General features: G+C 39.0%; 1 protein-coding gene across 2 annotated transcripts; it reads left to right on the forward strand.

Annotated features, from left to right (window-relative positions):
* The first annotated feature begins 2 nt into the window (after window positions 1-2).
* Window positions 3-19,123, forward strand: YBX1 (Y box binding protein 1). Of its 2 annotated transcripts, none has more exons than XM_012001742.1 (7): window positions 3-212; window positions 10,390-10,423; window positions 13,082-13,171; window positions 13,498-13,800; window positions 14,032-14,114; window positions 17,575-17,840; window positions 18,741-19,123. In XM_012001742.1, exons 4-6 carry the CDS (start codon window positions 13,735-13,737, stop codon window positions 17,807-17,809), a joined length of 384 nt encoding a protein of 127 aa, XP_011857132.1. In that variant the 5' UTR covers window positions 3-212; window positions 10,390-10,423; window positions 13,082-13,171; window positions 13,498-13,734; the 3' UTR covers window positions 17,810-17,840; window positions 18,741-19,123. The 2 variants fall into 2 exon arrangements, with proteins under 2 accessions (XP_011857132.1, XP_011857133.1); XM_012001743.1 differs by having other exon boundaries at window positions 9-111.
* The last annotated feature ends 2,437 nt before the right edge of the window (window positions 19,124-21,560 follow it).

The following is a 21,560-nucleotide window of genomic DNA, read 5'->3' on the forward strand; positions in this document are numbered from 1 at the left end:
GGCGCGGACCCGCACCCGGGCGGTGGAGAGAAAGGGCTGTCAGGTGGCCGCGGCGGGCAGCGTGCGAGGGACCGGATGCCGAAGCCAGACGGGTTTGGAAAAGGATAGCTGGTAATCGTGGCTTGTTTTGCTTTGTTTTCTTTTCCAGCAACGAAGGTTTTGGGAACAGTAAAATGGTTCAATGTAAGGAACGGATATGGTTTCATCAACAGGTGAGCTGCTGGGCTCTGAAGCCTCCATCCTACCTTCTTGCTTGCTTCTTGCTGTGCCAATCCACAGTCCTCTTCTGAAAGGCGTTTACTACCTCTGGTGTATTAATGTGATTTTTTGTTTGTTTGTTTTCCTTGACGACTGGAGGGATTTGGGTTTAGAGAATGCCTTTGTTTTGCAGCTAAATATTAATTTGAAGCTAACTTCAAGGGCTTCGTCACAGCACAAAGCAATTTAAAAGGCAAGCGGAGTGAATGAGCCATTCCTTAACAGGGTAAACGGGAAAGTACGGTCCAGTAGATTTTTATTCTTGTCATCCTTTTCTACTTTATTGAACTCGGTATTTGAGAATGTGATCCACTGACATCGGATATTTACGCCTTGTTAACATTTTGGGGGTAAGAGGATTTGACGTGTCAAGTATATGAGGTTTTGTCATCTTTACCGAGAGGTTGTATTGCCTTTGTTTCACGTTTCATTTTAATACCTGAGATAAATTTTATATTAGCACAGCTTTGACCAGAGAGAACTGTTTTTATTTGTTCATAAATAATATATCTGCAAGAAAATGGCTTTTTTCCTTCAGTTCTTATTTTTCATTCTTCCTTGTCCTAAAATCATGCTGATGAAGTCAATTTCTGCTAGATCCCTGGCTGTAGCTTATTAGAGTGGCCATAGTCACTAGTAACTTGACATTGTTCTTCCTGTTTGAAGGTAAAGCTGCAGATACGTCTTTAGGACTTACCCTTCGGGTTGTTTGTGGCAGTGGTGGTGGTAACGTGCAGTAGACGCACAGTATTCCATGGGCTTCCTTGTGAGCCGGGCATCATTTTCAAGATGGCTGCCAAGGCTAGTAGTGCAGTTACATGGGTGTAGAGCACTGGGTATGCCAGTAGCAATCTTGGCCTCACAGGTATGGTACTTAAGTGCCATCTCAGCATTCTCTTGCTTACTTACTGTAGAAGACCTAAGCAGATGATTAAAAGAACAACGTGGAATGGACAACAAATGGGCAAAATCAAGCTTAAGGACAGAATCATGGCCTGATGAAAAACTGTTCATTAATCAATCATAGAGTATTGTGGAAATACTCAAAGTAAGAGATAAGCATTTGATGATCTATTCTCTACTTTTGCAATTGTGGGAAAACATTTTGTTTCTTCCAGAATCTTAGGATTTTCCAACTTGTTCTATACTGTTTGCCTTCCTGGCTGGCTGAAACTACGTTTTTCATTAATTTTTTGATAAAAGCTTACTAGCAAAGAAGAAAGGGAATGCTTTTATATGATTGGTAAACTGATAGCTTTTTAATTGATCTGTCTGAATTTATTAGTGTTTTAGTTTGTATTTGTGTCTTACTGACTGTCCTTACTAGTCTAACTCTTAAACCAGTGGTTTTCAAATTTAAGTGTGCTTACCTTGGAAGGGTGTGATTTAAGTGGTGTATTTCTTCTGAGCTTTGGATTCATTAGGTCTGGGTACATTTTTAACAGGAATGATAATGGTCTTCGGGCCATACCTTCAAAATCACTGCTTTTAACCCTTGACCCAATGTAATGGTAACTCTGGTGTGCAACTATGCATCCTTTTCAGCAGATAGATCGCAGTTTTTGTATGTGTTTAAGAAGTTTTATCATGTGCCTTGTTTCGCTGCATTTTTTTTAAAGTGGGCATAGGTTACGACATTTTTTGAAATCAATAGTTTTGTCCAAAATAAGAGTATTATCTTTACACTTTATAAGTATTTAGTCCATGAGATACTATTCATTGAATATCTCTGTTCTGAATTGGAATCAACTCAATTGGTCATTCTCCAGGGCAAGTTATGAATTGGCTTTTGATGGTCCTTTGGACTATCCTAACCTCGATTATTTTGTCAGATTAACTGGTTAAAATATTCTTTATGTTTCTGAACTGGTTGTTTTAATTATTCTGGGATTTTTTAATAAGATGCTGTAAAATCTGACTCCAATTAAATACAGGGAAGATTTGCTTTAATTAAGGAAAATGTATGTGTTAAATCAGTTTGGAAGCTAGCAGTTGGTTCTATATGTAGTTCCTGTAGTAGAACGAATGGACTTGGCTGGAGGCACCTGGCTCTTATGAGGGAGGGAGACAGACTGACACATAACGTGCTGTTTTCTGTATAAAGGAGAGAGTGCAGTGTTTGGGATGACTATTATGACGACTTTTAATTGCTGTTTTTGGATGCGCTGGATTATATATTCTAGGATTGTACGGTATTTTTATAATTACAACATTGTATGTAAATTTTCTGCCTTTAAAGACGCAATTTCATTGTAAATGTGTTTATTCCAGCCTGAATTACCACCTGATGAATTGTTACAACCTTGTTAGAATTAATTCATTAAAGAGCTTCTCCCTGATTGGTTATATTGTGAAGAAGGTGCTAAGTAACATGAGAATAGAGCTTTTAAGAATAGTAGAAGTTTTGGCTTTATTTTGTTAGACTGTGTAATCTAGATATTCTAAGAAATTCATTGAGTTATTTTTTTGTGAACTCTGTCTACAAAACATAATTGGAGAATGTGACTAGAGGGGTTTATTATGCTCCTCCTATATTACTGTTGAATGTTATTAGTGGTTGAGAATTGATCCATATTCACCAAAGATTACCATGAATTGGCAACAGTTTATGGTGACCAGAATAGGAATATTTTTCTGTTTCCAGAGTACTTAGAATGTCTAAATTAATAATTCTTTATGTTTTGAGGTGAAGAAAGAATTTGGAGCAAAGGTCACAAATTTGTGACCTTTCTAAGACTACTCCCAGATGCTTTGATTAGACAGCACAGTATTTTTTAAAGGAATTGGGATTAGTTACTAACATTTATAATTCAGGAGATGACACCAAGTAATCCAGATTATTATATTGTTAAGATCTGAACTTTAGCTAGCTTTGGGGGCTGTATTTCCACATAGTAAAAACTACCTGCTGTATTGTCACCACGTTTGAGGGGAGTATACTTTTTTTTTTTACAACAGTCTGTCATGCTTAGTTGTCTTAGGTTGCTGACTTCGCTTCACGCCTGGCCTCTGTGTGTGCATTTGAGTTTATTACCCATGGTCTGGGAAGATGTAATAAACCAAGCCAGGGAAAGGTTTAGCTCTCTTTAGTCACGCCTATCAGGTTTAAGTCTCCCTTTGGAGTGGGGGCTGCCTTGTGGGGATTCCGTATGTACATAACTGATAGGTGACTTCCTTCACATGTTGGTGAAAATAGATACAGCTAACAAGTATTTATACTAGGGTCTATAGTAAGTGCTTAAAATGAGCCAATTCACTTAATCTTTAAAAACTTCTGAGGTGTAGGTACTGTCACTCTGCGGCACAAAGAAGTTGTTACTTGCCCCCATAAGCATAGGTGATAAGTGGCAGGCAGGATTGGAACTGTTTTTTCACTCTGGAGTTAGTGTTCACCAACTGCTGTTATGCTGTCTCTGAAATAGACCCTAGCCATTTTCAATTTGGTGGTTGTCCACATAGTTACAGATAATTTCTTAGGGTGATTATTTTTAGCCATTGAAAGACTCTTAAATGATCCAAGTATGTCACTGGGGCTCTTGTGTGCTGACTTGGTAGTTCCTGGATTTGAAAAGCTTTCTGCCTTTCGCTATCTACTTTGTGAAGTTTGGGATTGTTAAAAAGTTCTAGTTTTAGCATGTAGGTCAGCTTTACAAATAAAAGGACTTGCTTAATTCCTGATACTGGGAGGCGAAGAATTGAAGGAGAGAACATTGCACCTTATCTTACTTAATCTTTATGTGGCCTGCAAGGTAAGAATGAATATTGCCTTTTTAAAGGGTGATTTTTTTTTTTTTTTTTTTTTTGAGATGGAGTTTCGCTCTTGTTTCCCAGGCTGGAGTGCAATAGTGTGATCTCACTGCAAGCTCCACTTCCCGGGTTCAAGCGATTCTCCTGCCTCAGCCTCCCAAGTAGTTGGGATTACAGGCGCCCGCCACCACACAGGCTAATCTTGTATCTTTAGTAGAGACAGGGTTTCTCCATGTTGGCCAGGGTGGTCTCAAACTCCTGACCTCAGGTGATCCACCCGCCTCGGCCTGGCAAAGTGCTGCGATTACAGGTGTGAGCCACTGCGCGGGGCCTCTCAAGGGTGCTTTTTTTTTTTTTTTTTTTTTTTTAAGGCGGCAGTGTAAAGTACTTAATGTGTGGTGGTTGGTTGGTTGAGGTGGAATCTCTCTATGTTGCCCATACAGTTCTTGCACTCCTGAGCTCTGGGCTCAGGTGATCTTCCAGCTTCAGCCTCCCAAATGTGTGGTTCTTAATAAAAGTGTAAACCTTTGGAAGGATGTCATTACCGAAAATCTCTTGGGCTGTTAAAGTCACACTGGTCTTAACTCGATCACGGTAGATCCATTGCTAAGCCATATAAGTCATGGGTAGACTGTAACATAACTGACAAAATGTTTTGGCACTAAGGAAGGCTTAAAGACTTTTCTGCAGGTGCTACTAAGGGAGAGACGTCGAAGGTTCCAAACTGGAACCCTAAAGGCAAACATCAATGACATGTATGCAGGCGACATTAAGAGAGATTCATATGCTGGTTAGATTAGCCATTGATCTTAAGCTGGCAAGAAGTCATCTGTGTTCACCAAGTCACTGATACGTGTAGGTCCCACTCCCGTGTCCTCCCAAAGTAGAATCTTTTACTCTTGAAATCTAAGATAGAGAACTAGTATACAGTTTGGTGAACAACGTGAGTTTGAACCGCACAGGTCCACTTACACAGATTTATTTTCATATATAAATATATTGGAAAAATGTTTGGAGATTTGCAACAACCTGAAAACTTCAGATGAGCCACATAGCCAAGAAGTATCCCCCAAAATAAGGAAAAGTTGAGTATGTTATGAATACCAAAAATATGTAGATACTAGTCTGTTTTATTATTTACTACCATAAAATGTACACAAATCCATTAGAAAGTTAACTTGGCCATTTGCAGTTGAGAAATGTAAACAAACATAAAGATTCAGGCAGTGTTAAATCATAACTGCACGACATTCACTGCTACTGCATTGAGCCCCTTAAAATGCCGTGTGACACTAATCATCACATGAACAGTTGTCTCTCCAGTAAATTGTGTGTCAGTAAAAAGAACTTGTAGAATTGAGGTATTGTGGTTTAGTGCAATACTGTAAGTCTTGAATGACACCATGGGACCCATGCAAAGTGGCACTAGTGAAGCTGAGAAAAGTCATGGCGTTGTAAGAAGTTCAGTTGCTTGATATGTGCTGTAGATGAGGTCTACAGCTGGAATTACCTTTCAGACAGATGTACACTTACTGTGTTAAGTACAGTACTGTACATGTATTTTCTCTTACAACTTTCTTAGCATTTTCTTTAGCTTTATTGCAAGAATACAGTATATAGTACATGTAAGATAGAAAATGTGTTCGTTCATGATTTGTGTTACCAGTAAGGCTTTCCAGTCATGAGTAAGCCATTAAATTTTGGAAGAGTCAAAAGTTATAGGCACATTTCAACTGTGCAGCAGATTGGCACCTCAAACTTCCATCCACCGTCATAGATGTTGAGTTATTCAAGGATAGGCTGTATTACCTTCCTGTCCCCGTAGTCCTGGGGCTGCAATTACTGAGTTTGCTACCCTCCAATCTTGGCCCTTGGAAACAAACATACAGTCTGTCCTAAGGCAGAATCACAGACAATATGTGGGAAAAAGTGAGTCTGTTGGGTGTGAAGAGAGTTTAATAGAGAAGAAATACAAAGATAAGGGGAGTTATTATCTTACAGTCATCTGTAAGGCTTGGAAGTTGGTATCTGGTTGCTTTAGGTTATGGAGCATATAGATGCTAAATCCTGGAGTTTTTATAACCATAGGATTGTAAATTGGTATATGCAGTTAGGTGAATTAAGGTGTTAGACTAACTTGGTCTGGTAATCTGCAACAAAGTAGTAGTGTAAGAGCATTTAGTTATGGATAAAGTTATGAATAATAAGTCTTATTTAAGGCAATACTGTGGATTGGCAAAAAAGCTTTCTAAACTTTAGCTTTTTTTAATGTAGATATACAGCTAGGATAAAGATAGTTGTCTTTTAGGAGTGGGAGGGTGGTCAAACATGGTGAACATGCTGGAGTAGAGTCCTGGAGTTTGGATGGATTGGGCCATGAAAAGCAAATGCTGGAATTCCTAGTTCCTATGGCATGGAGAGTTATCAGGCAAACTGTAATTGTCTTTTGAGTTATTAAAAAGTTTTCCAGGGAAGTTAAAGTTTTTTGCCTTTGTTTTCCCATTTTGAGTTGCATTTTGTCTATTTTTAAGACCCTTACCAATCTGGATAGGCTGTACTATAGGAGTGGTAGCAATTAGATTTTAATCTAAAAAACTGGCTAGTATTAGTGAATATAAATGCCCAATACTAAGAGTTGAGTCCCTACCTTAGTAATGTAAGTTATTGTTTAGTGTAGTTTTTCTCATTTTGCAGGTAAAAAAGCCAATGAGGCAGCGTTCCTAGGTTACACAGCTGTTAATAGTTGAATCAAGACTAAAAGTCTAGCAGGGTGTGGTGGTGCACACCTGTAATCCCAGCTACTCATGGCTGAAGTGCAAGAACTTGAACCCGGAAGGCAGAGGTTGCAGTGAGCCAAGATCGCCACTGCACTCCAGCCTGGACAACAAAGTGAGATGCCATGTCAAAAAAAAAAAATTGAATACTGTTTTCTTTCCTTTTTTTTTTTTTTTTTTTTTAAATTTGTGCAAAGGGGTTTAATAATGCAGATATCACGTTTCCATTTTTAACAACATAATTTGTTTTCCATTTTCTTAACAATAGAAAGTGATTAAAATGTTTTCCCCAATATAATAATACAAATGGGAAATACTATAGTCATATACTAACCCAATGAATAAGATTCATCAGAAGCAAAATCCATTTTGCGGGTCCTGTATTGTTACATGTGTACAGGGTACCAGCACCAGAATCACTGTTTTGTTTTTTTTTTTTTTTTGTATTTTTAGTAGAGACAGGGTTTCACCGTGTTAGTCAGGATGGTCTGGATCTCCTGACCTCGTGATCTGCCCACCTCGGCCTCCCAAAGTGCTGAGATTACAGGCATGAGCCACCACGCCTGGCCCAGAATCACATTTAAACTAATACTTTTTATTTCTAATTAAAAAGAAAACAGTGCAGGGCACACCTGTGACCTGCGAGTCTAATTGGACATATGTGTGTGTCAGACTATGCAGGTGCCCAAGAAGAATACAAAGAAATATTTTATCCAGACTTGGAGTTCAGGGCCTGATTGCCCCAGCTTAAGCCGGTAGGAACTTGACAGCTTGTTCACACCTCTCATCTGTAGTCATAGTTTCTCTTTCCAAACCCTTTTCTCCCTAACTACTCTGTGCCATTTAGACTGGAAATTCTAACAGGTAGCTTTTTCTTTCCGAATTATCTTTACTACTATATAATTTTTATTTTCAGAATATTCCTTATTTGTACATTTTGAAGACATTTCTTTATAGTAGATGGAGGAGCTAGAGCTTATATTCACTGCCAGAAAAGGGTTAGTTCCAGTGTTAATTTCCCAGCAAACACCTGAGAGAAAAACTGAACAGAAAAGAGGAGTGATAGCTGGCAGAGCAGTGACACCTGCACCCAGAAAGCTGCTCTGCAACTGTCTAATATTTGAGGCTCTGCTTTGTTATAACTGCTGATTTAATCTAGAGATTCTGGCTGGTTGCAAATTCAAAGCAGATCAATACATTTAAATCACTGGTTCAACAAATCACTTTTTTTTAATGGTATAATGTTTTTATTACAATTGAGGACATTTTCAATAAATATCTTGAGCTTAAGACCCTGGCTAAGTGTTCCTTTTGGAGTACTCTTTTTACTGTCATGACATTGGTCAGTGAACTACGTTGGTTTCAGATATCTATCTATGTACCCACAAAACACCTGCCTGTTTTTGCAGGAGTGACATTACCGTGTGTGTAATGGCAGCCTTGTACTTTCTCTGTTTAGAGACAGGGTCTTGCTCTGTTCCACAGGGTGGAGTGTAGTGGCATGATGATAGCTCACTGCACCCTGATTTCCTGGGCTTGGGGCCCAGCTAATTTTTTATTTTTTGTAGATACAGGGTCTTGCCCCATAACTACTTATAATTCTTTTTATTGCAGAGTATGATGATATTGATATGTGAATACCTGTTGTAACTGCATTAGAAGGCATAACAAACAGTGCCACCACAGAATGTATCGATAAAGAAATGATGTATTACCCGGATACCATGAGTAGCATTATCAATAATGAAAAATTCTCCACAGAAGCTGCATTTTTAGTGAATTTAATGCATATTAAAGCAGTACAGAAATACATACACAACTCAGATAACAATAAACAAATTGACTTTTTAGACCAAATCTTTATATAGCCTTCTAGCAACTGACACCCCCCACTTCTATTAGTGCAGATAGTGTTCCCAATCTTTGGAAAAATTTTTATTTTTTTATTATTTTGAGAGGGAGTCTCACTCTGTTGCCCAGGCTGGAGTGCAGCAGCTCACTGTAACCTCCGCCTCCTAGGTTCAAGCAGTTCTCCTGCCTCATCCTCCAGAGTAGCTGGGACTACAGGCACACGCAGCCACACCTGGCTGGTTTTTTTTGTAATTTTAGTAGAGACGGGGTTTCACGATGTTGGCCAGGCTGATCTTGAACTCCTGGCCTCAGGTGATCTTCTCACCTTGGCCTCCCAAAGTGCTGGGATTGCAGGCGTGAGCCCCTGTGCCCGGACTGGAAAAACTTTAAATACCCTGCCAGAGGGAGTATTGCCCCTGTTGAAAATCACTATTCTAGACTTTGCCTGCCTTTGCCTTTGTTACTCTACCAGTTTTTTATTGTATTTTCCCTTAGAGCCTTAGAGCTTGAAATTCAGTCATATTGGAGAGCAGAACTAATAAATGATGGCCGTAATCTGTTTTTTTGGTGCCTGTGGAGCTATGGACAGATGGACATTAGGTACAATTATCATTTCCCTAGGCAATCCTAATCATCTAGCTTGAAAGGTCAGTTTTCAGTCACTTGCCTTAAGTAGCTTTTACAGTTTACCTGTTCTGTTTTTTAAATTATCCTGTTCCCATCAATTAAAAATGTTCTTATAATAATCCAAGCCATAATTTACAGGTCAGATTTAAAGTTAATTTTATGTGGATCCTTTGGTGCATATGTTGCCCCCTAGTTCAGCAAGAAGCTAACAGTCATCCAGTTTGTCCAGTTCACTGTAACCTTTGTTCCCTTTGTCGTTAAACACTAGAGCTACTGTTGAACTTTTTCTCACTCTGAACTGACGGAGTAAGGTGAGGCAGGTCACTACAGGCCTGGAAATCTGTTCCCTTCTCCAGTGGTGGTTCTTGCTCCTAGTATTACCACTTTAATCCCAGTCTGCAGGCTAAAAAGTGAGATTATTCTCTACTTCGCCCTCACTTGTGACTTCAGTTATCCACAAAGTCTTTCTCATTTTGCCTCAAAAAGAGATCTCAAATGTCTTCTCATATATGGCTCTGTGGTCTAAACCTTCATCTGTCCTGGTGTGGGCTTGTGGAGTAGCTTTTACAACTAACTGGGCCTTTCCTACATTCAAACATACCTTATCACCCAAAGGCTACAGTTCACATTAGGTTTCACTCTTTGCGTTGTACATTCTATTGCTAGGGGAGGAGGTTCTACTCGTTTTTATGATCTCAAGGAAAGTTGGTAGTAGGGGATGGTGAAGAGGAAATGATTGAAGGGTAAGCTGAGAGTGTAATTACTACTTCTGTTGATAACCATGCTCTAGAGGTAAGAGGAGGGTGTGCTAGAACAGTTAATGTTTAATAGGATAAGGAGGGGCAGAATATATGTTGCTAGTCACTGCTACCCCCTTAATTATGGCTCAGTAGGTCACACTTTAATTTCTTAGACTTTTTTTTTTTTTTGCTTATCTTACAGGTAATGAGGCTACAACTGTTTGCAACTGCTTAAGTCTTTAAAGCAGAGAGCATGGTGGCTTGTGTTTTTTTATTTTCGCCAAATTTCCTGGTAGCTAATTGGCAGCCAGAGAGGCTCTGGGAAAATTAATCTTTGACAACATGAGACGTATTTCATTTTCTAACGTGTTCAACTTGGTTCTGTCTTGCAGGAATGACACCAAGGAAGATGTATTTGTACACCAGGTGAGTGCTTGTGTAGATATTTGCACTTCTGATTCAAGGATTGTGAGAAGAAAAGGTTAGATATGTTTTCAACTTTTGTTCCTCATAAAAGGTTAAGTCCAGCCACCAGTTTATTTACTTACTACAGGAGTAGTAGCATGCTTAAAATGTATACATTGAAATGTGTTAGAGTTGACTGAATTATCCTAGACATTTCAAATTGGAATTTTGTCAACAGCTGTGGCTTTCTCAAATGTTGAGTCAAACTCACTGCACTAACTATTTATACCTAATTTCAGATGAACAAATTACTCCATGATTCTAAAGTTGAACAAATAATGTTGCTGCAAATACACAGAAACTTTGGCAAGAAGTTTTCAGAGGCTTTTAGATCTGCCTGTAGGGACAAATCTCCATAATCAAGGGTAAATAAGACAGACCTGCAAAACAGTAATTGAAGCGAATACTTGAAAAGTAGCGTAAAGAGCCATCTACTTATTTTAAATCACTTTGAATGGGTATTGGGTTTTTTTGTTTTGTTTGTTTGTTTAACCTTTGAAGAGTTTTGGCTGGCTTGGAAAATGAAAAAATTCTCACTAGTTTAAGGTTAAGTGAGGGGAAGTGTGACAAGATTGGCAGCTACTCATTAAATAATTTTTTAGATTGGCTTCCAGTATTTTGGAAAGAAAAAACTGTTAACATAGGATGAGTACTACATACTGAACTTTCTCCTCAAGTATCATTTAAGGAAAATATTTGTACATTCAGGAATTAAGATTGTTAATGTAAACCACTGTCAAGTGTCTATTAATACCTCAAATTTAGGTATAAGCTACATTGAATGTACTTATTCTTACAGATACAAAATGGGTAGGAAAAAATATGTTTGTGCTATCAGTTTTCTCCTGAAGACTTTTGAAATATTGTCAACTTGTATTAAAGTTAGAGACCATAACTACTTTTTTGTACTATAGTCCAGAAATCAAAAGACCTAAAGTCAATTTCCCTACTCACATTTAATTAAGATACTAGCTTGTATGGCAGCATGTTTCATAGGAAGGGCTGTCATAGGTTGGTGCTTTGTAGCTCACTGAAGTGTCCTACACAGCATTCAATGGCAAGGAGGAAGCTGTATCAATTTCTAGTACATCCACAACCCAATCAGGTAGTTCAGGGTCAATTGTAATTATGGAAACATTTAAATTCTAAATGTAGATAAATACAGGACTACTTCAGACAAATGTTATTTTAAAGCAAATGTTTTATAAAATTGGTATTCTTGTTTGGGTGAACATAGCTCACCTGTTCCTTATTCTCCTTCTACATGTTCAAAAGAATATGTAGACTTAGGAACAAGAGACAGCAAAGTTTATCAGTCTTGTTGCCTGTTGGCAACCCTTAAGGGTTGGGGTTGGGGCAGGGGTTGGAGATGTTGATAAAAATAAAGAGTTGAGATTTTAATTATCCGTACTTCTGCTATCCCCTATGACTGCAGGTAATTGATAGTTGGCTATATATGAAAGGTATGAAAACTATGTGACAGTTTAGATGACAGATGAGATCAATTATTTGACTCAACTCACCCGGTTGTACTGATTCACAAGGTGCCACCAATAGCTTTCATTTTTTTGGAAGTGGTTTCAACATGTAGTTGTTTCCTGGGACTTTGGCTGCTCAGGTCTTAGTGGTGTATCAAGGAGACTGCAGTTCTGGGCAGCTTCACTTAATTGGCCTCAGATTCGTTGGTTGTCCTGTCTCCTCTGCAGTCGAAATGCGTGAGTGATCCTGTAATGGATATAGCTGGGATTTGGAGTGAACATGGAATTTGGAGACCCAATACCTGGGTTTAGAAAGTCTCCTTACTAACTGTGTGACCTTGGGCAAGTCACCTAACTTTAAAGCCTGTTACATTATCTGTAAAATGGGATTAACAATACTTTCACATGTCCTGTCTCATAATGAGATTGAATAGGTAGTGAAAGAATATTGCAAAAAAATTTCATAGAAACGTGAGATGTTACTCTTCCTCCCTTCTCCTAACAGTCTGAGAAGTAGAAGCAACAAGTCTCTAATACAAGATTTATTGAGTGCTGGAGAGGTGATAAGTAACAATTCCATGCAGTCAGATCATATAAAGAATGACATAGTTAATACACGTGAACTGCATTTCCACTGACGTATTATCAGATTGGAAGGGATTTGGGTTGACATTTGTAATTGAGTTTGATATGGTAACACAGGGGCAAAGTTGGTTTGGTCAGCTGTGAAGCGTGCAAAACCCAACTCGCCTGTCATCTAAACTGACCCATGTGGGGCCACCTTCTACTATTAAGTGCAGTCTTTAGGGGATAGATGGATATCCTCATTTGTTCAAAATTACATATAATGCTTTTGCAAAAAGCAGTTTTTAAAATGTTGTGTCTGTCTTGAGTGTTAAATTACTTGTTTTAGTTTTGTAAATAGTGGTAAAATGCTGGGGCCTTGTATGATTGGAGTGTTTTTGTTGAAGTTGGGGATAGCGTGGTCCCTGCTTTCCTAAATTTATTGATGATTTGGTCTTATTTAAAGCAAATCTTAAGTGTATATCCAAGCTAAAATAATATTGACTCTGGTACATTTTAAATGAAAAAGCACATTATTCTCCCCTGTTAATCTGTTTTTGGAATGTGATATTACTAGACTGCCATAAAGAAGAATAACCCCAGGAAGTACCTTCGCAGTGTAGGAGATGGAGAGACTGTGGAGTTTGATGTTGTTGAAGGAGAAAAGGTGAGGATGCTTTTTGTGTAAAGGTTTGACTTCAGTATGGAAATATTTTGGAGGTCTCATCTGTTAGGATGGTGGCTCTAATGTGGATGGATGTGTTCAGGTGACCTCATGAACACAGGTGCATCAAGCCTAATATTCTGGCTGCAGTTAGAGGGCAATCTCTTCAGAACAGTGAGGAACTGATATTTAGTCATTTCTGCACCCCTGGCCACGCAGTCGCCCACCCCCCTTTTTGTTTTCCTTAACTTTGTTTTTTGCTTTGTTTGAAATTTGTTGAAAGTGTTCTGATTTCCTTTGTCACTATCAATATGTAATGGCTTTTGTAGGGTGCGGAGGCAGCAAATGTTACAGGTCCTGGTGGTGTTCCAGTTCAAGGCAGTAAATATGCAGCAGACCGTAACCATTATAGACGCTATCCACGTCGTAGGGGTCCTCCACGCAATTACCAGCAAAATTACCAGAATAGTGAGAGTGGGGAAAAAAACGAGGGATCGGAGAGTGCTCCCGAAGGCCAGGCCCAACAACGCCGGCCCTACCGCAGGCGAAGGTTCCCACCTTACTACATGCGGAGACCCTATGGGCGTCGACCACAGTATTCCAACCCTCCTGTGCAGGGAGAAGTGATGGAGGTGAGTTTCACCATCAGCAACAGCAATGTGATAAGTTCTGGTAGGACTGTTTAGAGCTGTTAATCCTATGGAAAGCACCTTTGATTCCTAGTAAGAACTAACAGGGTTAATTTATAGTGTAGTCACAGTTACTAGATGGTCTGATTTTTTGTTTGTTTTTTAACTCTGGATTTCCTGGTAAGGTTATTATGTTACTGACCCAGTAGCCTTGATTTCCATTATCTTTTTCAGGGTGCTGACAACCAGGGTGCAGGAGAACAAGGTAGACCAGTGAGGCAGAATATGTATCGGGGATATAGACCACGATTCCGCAGGTATGGTCCACATAAACATATTTCTATTAAAATTTCCTCAAACCTCTGTTAGAACTCAGCAATATCATGCCTCTCCCGCAGACTTTTGGACTCATTTTTCTGTTAACACTTCACGTTTCCTTTCATCAGATGCCTAAGAGGTGAACCTGTTAAAAACAGCTCATATAGATGAGGTCAGCTTTATACATAAATTTTTTTTTTTTAAATGATGAGGGTATGGAATTTCAAATTTTCTGTCCTTGAACAGGTAAGATAATATTTTAAACCACGTCTTTTAAACCTACCTCCTTGGTAGGGAGAAAGGAAAGCATTAGGAGTATCTGAATTGTACCATGGCATTAGTGAAGAATCAGCAGTAAGTGTTACTACTTGAAATGGCATACATAATCTTCCACTAATTACTTCTTAGTTTAGGTATGTACCCCCCTTTTTTTTGGAGTTGGGATGTCAGCTCAAAGTTGCAAAATGAAATTGCTCCATGAAGAATTTACGTTCTGGGAGGAAAAATCCGGTCTATCATTAGACAACTAATCTATCTACTTGAATGGGTATTAGAAATCTTATTAATAGATGTCATTATTAGAGTAATGGAGGAAAAATTCCGTGAGCCAAGCATATTTTAGTCCATGCTGTGGTGTGCTTTAAGGCAGTGTTCCCAGTCCCACGGTGGTAGGATAGAATGGTGTAATCGTTCTTTCTGTGAGGGTTTGCTATTGAAGTATTAAGTTTTCATAGGTGATCCCTAAAATCTGACAGGTACCTCTGAAGAATCAAACCAATGCAGTAATAATGCATCTTAACTGATCACTTAAATCACAACTCTTAAATCCCCAAATTTTTAAGTGTCAAGTTTATTATTCTAGAAGTATCCAACATATCCAAAATATACTGTGAGTATATTTTGAGGGAGTTTCTGTATATACGTTTTTAAATTTTACAAAAGTCGGAGCACTTAGTGTAGTTTTAGGAACTAGGGAATCTATTTGAGGTTGTATTACATACTTATCAGCACGTGTACATTGAGAGTTTTGCAAGAGCAGCTGATGTCATCATATTTCTTGTGTTAATATATGTCCTGTCCTGAGTTTTCAGTTGAAAGAGCTGGGATCCTAACTGATCACTACTAGAATTGAAGATCTCTGATTCAGTTTTCTGCCAGGAGATTGTGTTAGCCAGATGCTGGATGTTGAAGATAGATGGGTTTTTATTTTTCAAAGTAGGTCTAAAATAGGCTCTCATGTATTAAGTCCATGGGTTCCAGCAGCAGAATCTTTGGTTTACCTTTTTGTTACACTGAAGAGCTTAAATGTTTTGCCAAACTAGTTTCATAGATGTCCTTAAAAATAGTATAATTTTGTGTTTGTATTCAGTGCTTCAGTTCACTGTTGAGCAAATTGTTTTTATATTGACAAACAAGAAGCTTGAGATTGACTTGTCTCTTAGAAAGGTATCTTTGTCCATTGTTACCCCTCCAGTGCAAAGGTTTTTGCCATTTGGTTTAAGTTAGACTTAATGTCTACGTGTTTCCATGTTTAGAATGCTCAATCCTGCCAGATAGTTAGCAGAAGTAACATATAATTGCTTTGAAGTTATCAATGAATGCTAGACTTTCCAAACTGTGCAGGAATCTTTTGTTCAAATGAGAGTAAATGAAACATGCTGCGCCTAATGCATGGAGTGGTGTGGTAAAATCCTGGCTGGTGTGGGTTCAAAAGCAAATTGAAAGAGAAGTCTTAAGACAGAGTGTAGTACAAGTTTTGCTGAAAAGGAGACAGGTAGTAGGGGAAAATGGGGAGTGAAAAAGGGAGGGATTTTTTTGAGAAATAACATTTATAGGCTGAAATGCAATCGAGGATAACGGTTGATGGCAGGAAAGTGACTGCTGGAATGTTTTCTTCCTCAGAGAGAGTTGGGTTTTGCCCACAGGTGAAAATGTTGACCTGTTAGAAACCTGATGTTTTCATGTGTAAGAAACAAGAATACATGGGTACACATGTTTAATGGGAAGACATGGAAGCCTTTGTTTGCTCAATTGAGTCAAAAGAAGAGGAAGTTTGAAAAGTTTGGGGCAAAGAACCCTGTAGCAGAGAAAATAGAGATGGTAAATTTGTAAATAATAGGATAACAATCATAAATTAGAAGTGAGTTCACCCAGCTTGGCTCTGTGTTTCTAGCCATTTGAGCATCAGGCTCAGATTGGGCAGAGAGTTGGATTTCTCTGGCATTGGTTTATCCAGACTTAGACCCTGGGGTAGGGATTGGTCATATGATTAATGGTGGACTTTATACTTGGATAAAGAGGGGAGAAAAGGGGAAAATGAGGGGTTTTTTAAAATTGTGTTGTAGAGATGGAGTTGCACTGTGTTACTCAAGCAGTCTTGAACTGCCCTCAAGTGATCCTCCCCAAGTGTTAGGATTACAGGTGTGAGCCACTGTGCCCAACCTTGGAGTGAGATGAACAGGTGATAGGATCACTATATTACAGGTCCTAGATGAAGAATGAGAAAACAATAAGGAATTAACTAGGAAAAATCAGAAGGTACATAATTGGAAAGGTGGGTGGTATAACTGAGAAAACAGCTGGACTGGGAGGTCGATCTGAAAGCCCAGGTTATTAGAAGCTGTTATCCTCGAACCTTAATAATAACTGCAATAAGAAAAAGATAGTAAATGGAGCAGAATCCAAAATAAGATGGAACGCCTACAGTTTTTAGAAGCTAGGAGAGTTGATTTAGAAGCCACAATAAGGTTAGAACAGTCACCACTGGAGGGTTACAGAGAAAAGTCAGAACAATTTTGTTGAAGATTCATCATGAGTTCCAAAAGATGTGGGGAAAGAGTTTTAGAATGTACAAAGGTAAATGTGAATTTATTCCCATGATGACTGATAGATACTAAAGGCCTGGGGTTTTCTGGAGTGCTCAGGGTATGGGTGAAGGAAAGGCCAGGAATCCATCGTTTCTGAGCACTGGGGGAAAGAAAATCCCAAAATTTAGTATCTTTATCTTGGTGATTAAAAGACTCAAGCCTTTAATCCCAGCACTTTTTGGGAGGCCAAGGAGGGAGGATAGCTTGAGCTCGGGAATTGAAGACCAGCCTGGGAAACATAGCAAGATATCTCTACTAAAAATCAGACATTAATGAGGCGTGAGGGCTTACCTATAGTCCTAGCTACTCAGGAGTCTGAGATGGGAAGATCACTCGAGCCTGGAAGATAGAGGCCACAGTGAGCTGTCATCATGCCGTGGCACTTTAGCCTGGGCAACAAAGCAAGACTCCCAACCCGCCGACACCCCCCCCCCCACAAAAAAAAATCTCCTTACACAAATTGCCTACAGACCACTTGATAGAGAGAATGGGCCAGACATGGTGAGTTAGTTGTGAACCAACTGGTAACACTGGTAGGTGTGTTGGAGAGAGAAGGTTTTATCATTCTTAAATTTGACACTGTTCATTGCAGGGGCCCTCCTCGCCAAAGACAGCCTAGAGAGGACGGCAATGAAGAAGATAAAGAAAATCAAGGAGATGAGACCCAAGGTCAGCAGCCACCTCAACGTCGGTACCGCCGCAACTTCAATTACCGACGCAGACGCCCAGAAAACCCTAAACCACAAGATGGCAAAGAGACAAAAGCAGCCGATCCACCAGCTGAGAATTCGTCCGCTCCCGAGGCTGAGCAGGGCGGGGCTGAGTAAATGCCGGCTTACCATCTCTACCATCATCCGGGTAAGCAAGCTTGGATGGCCATCATTTATGACAGTTGTGAGTGGTGACCATTTCATTTTATTAATACAAGAAGGGGAAAATCTCATTTCCATCAGATAAAGCCGTGTTATTTATAATGTGTTCTGCCCTGTTCTTAATTACCTAATATTTCATTTTAGGAATATTGAATATCATAGTCATATTTGGCCACCCCTCAGCTAGTTCTCAATTCTGACACTGGAGACCTGTATTTTCTTGAGTATTTTGAACTGTTAGCGCTTTCTATCAACTTTTCTGAATGAATTTTATGATGTCACTAGTAAACGGAGGAAAGTTTTGCTAGCTTGTATTCTGAGAAATAAGTTAATTACATTATTATTTATGCATTATTTCAAAAAAGAAGTGGGATAGCTATTAGAATTAACCCACTGAAAGTGGCAACATCGATATAATCTTTTAATCATTTCTAATTGTTTTTTGTTGGTTTATGTTGTTCTGGGAAAAAGATGAGAGTGTTTTGTGTCTGAAAACTCCTAGGAGAATGACTCATGGTTTATCATGGTGTATTTAAACTGCCTATAGATTAATAGTAATAATTCTCTGGCAGACCACATGATACATTTTTGTTCTTGTTACTTTAGCTTATTAGCTCACTTGTTTTTGTTACCCTTATTTCCAAAATTAAGGGATTCCGTTTCATTCAGCATTTTACATGATATCGAGAGGTGTGTGATTGTCCTTCCCTCCGAAATTAGCATTCAACCAGTAGTGCTCTTGGTTTTTTCCCCTTTGCTATTTGCTGGATGGCAAAAGATCTGTTAATGTCTCCCAGTACACAAGTAATGTAAGCTAGAGCATGTACTACACTAAATGAAGATTACCATGAATTCTACATGATCATCTTTATTTTTTTCTTTACAGTTTAGTCATCCAACAAGAAGAAATATGAAATTCCAGCAATAAGAAATGAACAAAAGATTGGAGCTGAAGACCTTAAGTGCTTGCTTTTTGCCCGTTGACCAGATAAATAGAACTATCTGCATTATCTATGCAGCATGGGGTTTTTATTATTTTTACCTAAAGACGTCTCTTTTTGGTAATAACAAACGTGTTTTTTAAAAAAGCCTGGTTTTTCTCAATACGCCTTTAAAGGTTTTTAAATTGTTTCATATCTGGTCAAGTTGAGATTTTTAAGAACTTCATTTTTAATTTGTAATAAAAGTTTACAACTTGATTTTTTCAAAAAAGTCAACAAACTGCAAGCACCTGTTAATAAAGGTCTTAAATAATTGTCTTTGTGTAAATTTGTCTAGTGTTCCTTTAGTTTAAGTTCTTAGCTATTTATAGGACCCTCAGCTTGACCCAGTCTACAAATAGATGATGCTCACTGGCAATTCCCTCAGGTAAAATGTCTTTAAAATCTCTAATCCTTTAAGTGGCATGCCTGTGGGCCCATAATAAAAATTAGAAAATACATACTCTTGATAACCTGGCTATTTTTCATTGAAGGATTAGTTCATTTGTAAGGAAGGCTTTTTTGTGTGGGTTCCTTTGGCTGTGAGGCAGTGTTTAAAAGGGCACTGGTCTAGCCTAGACCAACCAGACTCTCATCCTGCCCCACTTAGTTTTGTCACGTTCGGAGAATTTATTTCAGTGTGCCAATTGAAGATGTCAACTTTAAAGTGTTAGGAGAACCTGTCACAATGCCTGGTGTGGTCATCAAATACTGGTTCAGCTGCTTATGTCCTAGAGATGGAAACAAATAATATAAAACCCATGGGAAAACTGCTTAGGAACATGGAGGTTGGTGAACTTGTAATTATATGGTTCTCAACACCTTATAGCCTAAGCCTAGTCTGGCTGTTCTTTTCTGTTTTTGAGACTTTAGTCGTGTTCTGTCACCAGGCTGGAGTGCAGTGGTGTGATCTCGGCTCACTGCAACCTCTGCCTCCGGATTTAAGCGATTCTCCTGCCTCAGCCTCCTGAGTAGCTGGGACTGCAGGCGTGTGCCACCACGCCCAGCTAATTTTTGTATTTTTAGTAGAGATGGGGTTTCACTGTTAGCCAGGATGGTCTCAATCTCTTGACCTTGTGATCTGCCTGCCTCAGCCTCCCAAAGTGCTGGGTTTACAGGCGTGAGCCAGGGCTGGCTGTTGTTTTCTAAATGTTTTGTTAGATGTTCTTTGGCTTGCTTTGTGAAATAGTCATGTAGTTGATGGTGACTGCTATCCAGAAACACTCCAGATCATCCTGGCCAGCTTTCAGGGCCCAGGAGAAATAGACAAGGGTCGGGAGTAGGCCAGAGTGGCACATCAGGAATCCTGCAGTGCTGTGGAAGTCATCTCCTGCTTGGGACTAACTCTTCACAGAGGACTTGATAAGAGACTACTCAAAAATTTTTTTAACCCTAGTTAATGTAAATATCTGTACTGCAGAAGTGAGTTTGTTAGCCCATTTCTTGCCGGTGTTTATGAAAATAATACCCAGTCAATGGACCTGAGACTTAAAAACTGTTGGTAGCATCTAAACTGTTACTTACATGCACACAGTCCCTGACTTACAGTGGTTCAACTTAGGGGATTTAGTGGGGTTGCAGTTTCTACTGAATAAACATTGTTTTCATGGCATCACAGAGTTGAAAAATCATCAATGAAACCATCATAAGTCGACTGCCGTGTTGCCAACATTAAATTTAGTTTCAACTTAATGATTTTCTGACTTGTGGTTTATGGGAATATTGCCTCATCATAAATTGAAGAGCATCTGTATTAGGATATCATGGAAATAGGAAGACCAACAACTGATTAAATACCAATAATGTTAGAATGAGATTTTTGAAAACACGTTGAGGGAGGACAGTTTTGGGGGAATACAATCTTGTGTGCTAGTGTTGGAAACAGAACTACATACACGTTTTTAGATATTGTCTTGTGTTCTGTTGCCCAGTACTTTGAGTACTTAAGGATTATTTGTAAGGAACTACAGAGCCTGTACATCTCAAAAACTACCCAGAAAACTTGTAGCTAAGATCAAGGTTTAGAACCTGTTCTGCCAATCAGATGCACCAACATGAGACCTAGAGACATTGCTAGGAAGCTATGCAAACTCATTTTGCTAGCGAGGGTGGTCGCTGTGCTTTGGTGATACAACAGCAGGGATGATTTCCTCCTATCTGCCTCTTGGGTTTTGATATTCACTGAGCCTGGTTCCCCAGCCTTAGCAATTGTGAGATAACCTGGTTTTTTTGTTTGTTTGTTTGTTTGTCTGTTTTTGTCTTCAGAAGGGAGGTGCCATTTGGAGCAGAGTGAACACAGGAGAGCAGGAAGTGAGGAAAAAAGCGACTGTGTCATAGTTTCTGTTGAACGTTGCACTGGAAGACCTAGGGCAGTACAGTTAAAAAAAAAAAAAAAGGAAGGATTTGGGAGAAATAATTGTCATGCATAGGTGATGCTAGCCACACGGAAAATCCAAAAGATCTTGTAGTCAAATTTGAGTGTTTATAATTGGCTAGTTGTGTTTCTGTATAGTAATGTCTAGAAAATAATGACACATATTCTCGTGATACTATCAAGGAAAGGTAGTTAGGAGTGAATTTATGGATCTTCATGGAAGAGAGTAGAACAATCAAATGACAATGGATTTTTTTTTCCTTGTTTATGGATATTAAGACTTGTCAGTTCATCCAGTGATTAAATGTATTTCACTTTTAAAGTCTTAGGGTTACTAGGCCAGGCGCGGTGG

Source organism: Mandrillus leucophaeus, unplaced genomic scaffold, assembly GCF_000951045.1.
Source record: "Mandrillus leucophaeus isolate KB7577 unplaced genomic scaffold, Mleu.le_1.0 Scaffold67, whole genome shotgun sequence".
Lineage (NCBI taxonomy): Eukaryota > Metazoa > Chordata > Mammalia > Primates > Cercopithecidae > Mandrillus > Mandrillus leucophaeus.